The sequence below is a fragment of the Poecilia formosa genome, unplaced genomic scaffold (assembly GCF_000485575.1).
Source record: "Poecilia formosa unplaced genomic scaffold, Poecilia_formosa-5.1.2 Scaffold101, whole genome shotgun sequence".
Lineage (NCBI taxonomy): Eukaryota > Metazoa > Chordata > Actinopteri > Cyprinodontiformes > Poeciliidae > Poecilia > Poecilia formosa.
The window spans coordinates 185,237-193,231 of NW_006800040.1; the positions used below are offsets into that span (position 1 = coordinate 185,237).

At 39.5% G+C, this 7,995-nt stretch overlaps 1 protein-coding gene across 7 annotated transcripts in view; it reads right to left on the reverse strand.

Moving 5' to 3' along the window:
* Window positions 1-2,998: 2,998 nt before the first annotated feature.
* The window catches only part of sema4ab (sema domain, immunoglobulin domain (Ig), transmembrane domain (TM) and short cytoplasmic domain, (semaphorin) 4Ab), a 62,274-nt gene continuing 57,277 nt past the window's right edge, over window positions 2,999-7,995 (reverse strand). For 5 of the 7 annotated variants that reach the window (XM_016674796.1, XM_016674795.1, XM_007559020.2 and 2 more), the window contains 3 exons: window positions 7,394-7,557; window positions 5,491-5,585; window positions 2,999-4,417 (listed from right to left, as the gene is read on the reverse strand). In XM_016674796.1, coding sequence (XP_016530282.1) covers window positions 3,624-4,417; window positions 5,491-5,585; window positions 7,394-7,557 — 1,053 coding nt within the window. In that variant the 3' untranslated portion in view covers window positions 2,999-3,623. The remainder of the gene's footprint in view (window positions 4,418-5,490; window positions 5,586-7,393; window positions 7,558-7,995) is intronic. The other 2 variants (XM_016674798.1, XM_016674797.1) reach the window with 2 other exon arrangements.

Here is a 7,995-nt window from a genome sequence, read left to right on the forward strand (position 1 = left end):
CGATCACCGATCATGCACTTTTTCACGAAAATCGGCCCGATTATGATCGGTGACCGATCGATCGGCACACCTCTACTAATGACTATCCAATTCTGCGTATAAATAGCTTGTTGAATTCCTTTCTTGTAATAATTGTGCAGTGAAGTCACAAAATTGAACTTACAAATTTACAACTAAGTCTGAAAAGCTTTTTTTTCTTTTAATCTTTGAGAAAAAGAGAGAAACCCGACCAAAGGAATCAAATAGCCCATAAGATCAACAGCATTTTGTGGATTTTTAGTAAATAGCTGATAATGTTCAGCGTGTGACTAATCCTCAACTGTTCATCATAACCTCTTTGTTTGGTTCTCTTCCTGAACCTTACAATGAATTGTATGAACAGCTTGGTGACGCACCAGGTGTCACATGATATAAACAACTGAACTGTGAATTATGTGGACATTAGGTGAAGATTTCTTTGTATGACTCAATGTTGTTTGAAGAGTGTCTTAATTTGTTTAAAGATGTTTTTATTGGAGGTGATTTTAGAATGTGGACTTTCAGGGGCACAAAAGCCACAATGAACTGCAGGCAGCGGTTCTTGTTCAGAAAAATGAGGTAATTGCCCCAACATCAGAATGGATTAATGTGAACATCCAAAAGTGGATAAGCTATTTGTTTACTGCATTTCCACTATCACAGCGGACATAAAGTTTAACCAATTTTTTTTTAGCATGGTGTAATTAGAAACTGTTGGTGGATGAACTGTATTTGCTGGATAAGTAAAATACACTTATCCGGCACTTATACAGGGCGGAACTGAAGTTAAAATGTCAACCAGTTCAGGAGTGAACAGCAGCAACAAAAATCTAATTAATTTAGGTAATGGAGGAAATTTCATTAAATAAGCAAAGAATGGTAAATGATTTGCATTTACCATTCTTTTGAGCCATTTAAAGACTCAAGATCTGTCCAGACATTGGGCACCTAATTGAAATTCAAACATTTTCAAGGATTTCAAGCATTCATATGAATCCTGTAATATAAAATAACCAATGTCTATTAAAGTAAATCGTGAGAGGTGTATTTCCTTTTCAGCTTTTGTTAAAGCATAATTAAAAAAAGATAAGTCTTATAAATTTCCAAAACAAGATTTTATGATTTATGTTAAATATGTTGAATATACTGCTTTAAAAAATCTATTGTCTTTGCAGAGTGAATTTCCAGGTCATGCAGTATTAAGGGAGATATAAGGAGAAAAAGTTCTGTTATTTCTGGACAGCTGAGCCCACCTGAATGTCAGCTGCACCCACTAACTGAAAAGAAAACAGATGTACATATATAGTTAGCAGGGGTCCACATTGTTAGGGTTATTTATACAGAAAGATTTTTTTTTTACTTTTCAAATAAATATGTACTGGTTACACACACAAATACATACCATAGATATCTTTTCCAAACAATGCCCAGAATAAGGCTGCTTAATATAAAACATAATAATAAAATTCCGTAGCCTACCAGGAAAATCATTGATCATTATCTTCATCTTAATCCTGCGCACCAAAACCATTTAAGCCGTTTTCCTCATTGTTGGAATTGAACAGTCTAACACTCACTTCCTTTGACTCTTTGTTGCTCAGTGTCACTTCTGTCGAGACAAATTTGCTCTTGCATCATGCAGCAGTTCTGCCTTTTGAAACTCATTGGTAAAAAATTATAAATTAGCTATACTGCAGTGTTCAAAGTGTGTGAAAAAAAGTAGCAGCTTATTTTCCAGATATTACGGTAAATAGCTGAAAAACTTCACAATGTGTTTCATATCAGTCATATCAGTAACTGTTGACATAATTATTGATTACTTTTTGTTTTAAATATCTGAAATACTACCAAACTGGTGCATTAAATAGTGACTTTAACTCTTTAGTGCAGTTTTCATTCCACAATGTTTTTTATTTCTAAGCAGTTCTGAGTGCAAAACCTGAAACTGTTGCTGTGCAACTTTCTTACCAAGTTGTTGCTAAGTAACCAACTTAGCAACAACTAAGTTGCTAAGTTGGTTACTTAGCAACTTAGTAAGTTGCTAAGTAACCAACCTTGATTCGCTGGCTATGCCTACATTCCCCAGAATGCTGTGCAGTTCTGGATCAGAATTCAGTGAATATTCTATATGATGAAAATTTTATCAGATGTATTACCTATCGACACTGATCACATGTCTACTGCATCATCTATTATTACTGATTTATTGCTCAGCCACATTTCCTCCTCTTTTGAAGTTGTAATTTCTTAGGAGTCTGTATACAATAAACAAAGACTCCCTGTGTTTATTGTACGGTTGTGAATTACACATATGCCAAATCACCATGATTTCCTCTGCAGGGGGAGGGTTCACTGTGGACCTTGAAGGGTCTGTACAAAAACAAACATTACAAAACCATGTGAGCACACACCAGCAGTTTGACTCCAGTTCAATCATGCTGGGCTTTTTACTTCCTCCACTGATTGCACCAAGATGCTGCATTTATTTTCCCTCTGAGATTATTAAAGTACTTTTGACATGAATTGACAGTTATTAGTCAACGAGCGTTCTAGTAGCTCTGTGCATTTAAATGGCTAATTTAGTAAGAACTGTCGCTAAGTATTGTACAAGGTGGTACAAAAGCGAGACTGTGTTCTGATAATGCTGAGAGTGACTAATCCTCAGCTGTGTGCCTCTATGTTGCCTTCTCTTCCTGAGTTTTACAATGAAGTTGATGAACAGTTTGGTGACGCACCATGTGTCACATGAGATAAACAACTCAACTGAACTCTGTAGGCATTAAATGGATATTTCTATGTATGACTCAGTGTTGCTTTAAGTTTTTCTTAGTTTGTTTTGCAATATAAATGAAGCGCAAAGAATAAGTTATTGGAATATTGATAAAGTACAGATTAGAAGAATGTTTCTCCTACACATATTCTATTTTATGATTCTTTCTTCTTCTACAGATATGACTGCACAGGATCCACTGGGATGAATGCATCAAAAACAATCAGCATCTGGTTTATTGATGAGCAGGAAAACATGTGCAGTGACAAAAGAGTGTAATCAGAACAGGAGTTAAGGAATATCAATGAGATAAAAAAAAAGTCCAGGATGTCATGAAAAGAAAATCAGATAAAGTAATAAGAAGAACTCCACCAGAACATCTTTAAAAAGACACATCATTGAGGTGCGGAACACCGTCTGACCCAAACAGCTCCATATACCATCACATCCCTGTTACCTCAACAGCATTCTAACTGGAAAGGTGGGTTTTGGCTACTGACCACAGTTGAACTGCTAATAGTTCATAAAACAGATTTACACATTTCATTAGACTTGAGCTAACAGTCAGATCTCAGATGTGGTTTAAAGACTAAGCTCTGCTTTGTTTGTTAGGATCCAACTACCATTAATTTGTATTGGAAAAGATCAAGTTCCCTTTAAAGAAAACAAGTGGAGCAGCCACTTGCGCAGTACTCAGGCTGCAGAACATTCAGGAAGTCTAACTTTGCCCTGCACTGTTGCTGTGCAGCGCTCACCAAATGAGCCCTGCTACTGCAATGTTCCCCCTTGATGGTGCTCTGCTCTGTAGCAGCTCAAAAGGCTCTGTGGCTGCTGCTCAGAAGGGAGTGTTTGGCAAATTCTGGGTAGAGTCTGTAAGGTTCCCGTTACAAACCAAGCCACTGGCATGTCCACCAGAGGGCACCTGACCATTAGCTTTGCTCCCAAACTCATTCTCCCTCAAGGACTCCTGCTCCTCAGGGGTCCTCCGGTCAGAGCTCCTGCTTGGAGTTCCCATTCCAGGTGCAGTCTGTCTCCGCCATCGCTGTCTGAGAACATACAGAGTGACTGTGATGAGCAGACTGAGGCACAGCACCAGCAGAACGGACACCACCACCAGCTCCTTCAGGTAGCTGGGGCAGCAGGCTGACAGCAGAGGGTTCCCATCACGGAATTTTGTTTCCAGATTTTCATATTCTTTCATCCACAAAGTTAAATTTCTATCAAGCTGCCTGGTGGTGACCGGAGTGTTCCTGATGGCCAGTGAGGGTTTTGTCACTGCTGGTCTGGATTCTGTTGCTTTAGGCCCCTCCCTAGTGGGCTGGGCTCGCGTGTGGCTCCGGGTGTAGCTGGTTGGAGTCTGAGCCACGGGACTGCTCTTCTGCTTGACGTGATAAATGGCCATGGTCTGTCGGTAGCCGTTCTCTGTGGACAGACAGAGGTAGTGGCCCAGGGTGGCTGGGGTGGCCACAAAGCTGAGGCTCCCATCCTGCAGGTGGAGGTAGAGGTCTGAGGACAGGCGGCTGTTTGGACGCTCCCACAGCTGGTGGGACAGCTGTGACGCTGCAGGACAGTGTAGTCGCACCACATCGTTCAGAGACACAGACACCAGCTCTCCTGCAGGACACGAGACTGACAAACAGGCTGGAGCTTACTCAGGGGTCAGAGCAGAGAAAACCTGCAGACTGACTGGTGATGAACACAAACATGACCATATGTGGAATGCATTATTGTCATTTATTACTGCTGGCAGGCTAACGCGTAGAATACCCTCACATTTAAAACACAGAATGGTTTAAAATCTTTGCCGTTATTATTGTTTTGTACAAAGATTTCATAAACGACAACAGATTTATGTAAAATAACAGTACAGGTGTTTATGTAATGCAGAATATCTCAAAACTACGACTGCTCATGTTGAAAGTTGAACTTGAGAGGATTACCCATGCTTTTATCTATACATATCTATATTGTTGAAACAGTCTTTTTAACTTGCAGCATTTTGCACATTCAGATTGTGCAAAATGCTGCAGTAAGACTTAACGGGAATCAGCAGAAGATTACACATTACTTCCCTTCAATGGTTTCCAGTACGTTTTAGAATCCAATTTCATTAGTTCTTACTTTTAGAGCCCTGCATGGTGAAGCCCCCAGGATAGTGCTGACCTGCTGTAAACCCATTATTCTTCTGTTGTGTTGAGGTCAACAGGTCAGAATTTACTGAGAGTCTCATTCACTTGATTTAAAGCTGATGGGGATTGGGACTCTAAGACTATGGAACTACTTTGACTGTTTTTGTGTTGCACCGATTTTACTGACTTTTTTAAAAGCAGCTGAAGATGTTTTTGTACAAAAACATTGATTAACTTGGTATTTGATTTTGTGTCATTGTATTTTATCTGTGTATCTTTGTTTTATCTGTGAAGCACTTTATGCTTTGTTTTATCTGTGAAAGTTGCTACATTAATCAAATGTACTTACACAATAATAATAATAATAATAATAATAATAATAATATATACTTGATTAAAGGATTCTCATTAAATATTTAAGTTTCATTAAACTTAAATGAAGCTTAAATACTTTTTTGTGTATTATGTTTCATTTAAATATTTAAATTAAACTTTTGTGTTTTGTTAAATATCTCAGTGAACACATTTCCAGGACAGAGATGCCACATTGTTGTTTCATAGTGTGACACATACTTGCGGGCATCTTACTTGGTCCAAATTTGGTTCTGTGTGTTACTGAAACACTGTTGCAGGCTTCTTCAACATTTCCTCCATCTGTGTCCTGGCCCCTAAAGAGAGGACACTACAGTCAGCAAGTGGATGTTTAATAGAATTAAAACTGCAAACAGCCTTGTAAGGTCCTTGCAGCTCAGCGCCGCTCCGCCTTGTCACAACTACGGGAGCCCCAGCTACACCACCCATTTGTTGTCATCAACGCTCACAAGCAATTCATGCACCAATCCACTAGATTCTGCACACTAATGTGTTGTACAGTGCTCCCTGATGACGCACCAAAATTCTGATGAAGATTAGTTACTGTTATATTCAAGGATATATTGTTCAAATAACCTGGGGGTGGGGGGCACTGGAGTCAACTTCCAATATAAGTCAACTAGTAGGAAAACAGGTGACTTTAGAAGTTATCAAAGGTCACTTATACCCAGTTTGGTGCAAATCAGATGATGGATGTGTGATTTAAAGTCAACCATATGCAAACGGTGAGGGATTAGAATTTGCTATTCAGTTGTGCCCACATCAGTTGTGCAGCCATTGTTGAGCTTCATGTTGTCATTAAACACAGGTTCAAATCTTTATGAATCATGGAATAAAAGGAATAGAACTAGTAGGAAAATAGGTGACTTGTTGCTCAAAGGGGACAGGGCTAAGGGAATGTCACCAATTGACCATGTGAATGTGATCAGTGCTGGTTGGTTATGACAGACATAAAGTCTCAGGCAGCTGGGACTCATGTGGAATGTTAGAGAATTTTCGGTATTATCATTTTGTAATTACTTTAGTTCACATTCAGTCTATAGATTGTTGTAATTTTCTGTTTAAAGTGTTCTCTTCCTTATGTGTGTATGAACTGACCTGGAGGTCAGGACTGTCTGTTTCATCTTCATGTGAAACAAGTTAACTCTGTGTTTCTCAGACCTTAATTCTTATCAACCAGAATACCTCCTGACTGCCTGTGAGCAGTCGTATTTTGTCTCTTGTTTATCCTCCCTCTTTGTTGACAGTTTGACCTAGAGCTGAACTGGGCTCAGACCGTAGATCAGTTATCACACCTGGAACTGAGTTGCTGGTTTGTTTAGGTTAAATGTCAGGAAAGCAGTCAGGAAAACAACCTCTGTTGTTTTCCTGACTGCTTCCTGTGGCTGTTCTGCTTTGACAATAAAACAGGGGCTCACGCAGAAGCAGACCAGAATGCCCTGTGAACAGCTCGGAGGAGAAGTTTACAGAGTATTTCTCCTTTTGCAAAAGCTTGGCCATAAAATTCATATACGTTGTCTGTGGTTCTTTTATGTAGGATCAAGAAAAATACCCATCATGGAAGTTATTCTACCTTTATGTTTTATGGCAAATGGTCAGATTTGAGACTTAGCCACGTCCACATGCTTTGACGTAGCTAAAAGAATTTGATAACTTTTGACCTTCAGTGCCTCAAGACTGCGCTGAGTGATTGTGAAGCCTGCATCTCAAAAGCTGAAGGAGGAGTTCACTCAGATACAACGTGTGTAAAAGACACAAAATGGCGGCTTTGATCCAAAATAGCCGACTTCCTGTGGGGAGCCTGTCAAGATACAGAATTTCATGATTCTTGGCCAAAGCAAGGCTGAATTTTTTTTATTTTTTATTCTAATGGCGCTGTGGAGGAATTAGGTAAAGGTAAAGCCGTTCATATAAAACAAGTCTATCTACCCAGAAACAGAATCTCCATGGTTAGCATGTCTTTGCCCTGTTTCTACATCATAGAGCATACTATGGATTTTGATTTAAAATTGTTGTAGACAAATATCCAAATATTTTGTTTCCTATATCACGTAACAGGACATACTACTGAGAGCAATGTTCATGGTGGCAGTGTGGGACTCACAGCGCAGTCTGGGTGACGGAGACCTCCACACAGGCCCTACTGGCTGCATCCCAACCACAGAAAGGATCCCGGGAAAGAACACACTGGGCACAGGTCCAGTAGTAGGAGCAGTTAGCAGTTGGAATCCTCACCACCCCCTCTGATGTTCCAACATATAGCATACCCTGCATTAACACAATGAGTAATCAATCAGTGCAAGATTTGATTCAGGGAATCAGTAACGGTGCTCCATTCAGAAGTGGTCGTCTGATGGTCAATGCAACCCAAACAGACTCATTACATGGACCTCAAGACATGAGTGTGACTTTCCTGACAGACCCCATAGGTTTGGTTCCTAGTAAACTTAGCTTAAAAATAAGCTGTAAAATACGCTTGTAAAACAAGATGGCGGACCTGGGTGGGCTGACATCACTCTGCGCTACTGAAACAAAAGGAGTGCATTTGCAAAAAAAATTAAATCGTCATCAACAGAAAATTTGATTAATCGATAAAATTGATTTATTGCCCAGTCATAGGTAATGTCAATGTTAACAACTGGAATTTTCATTTTTTAGAGGGTCAGAAATCAGAATGCCACATTCTTCCATTATGATATCAATAAA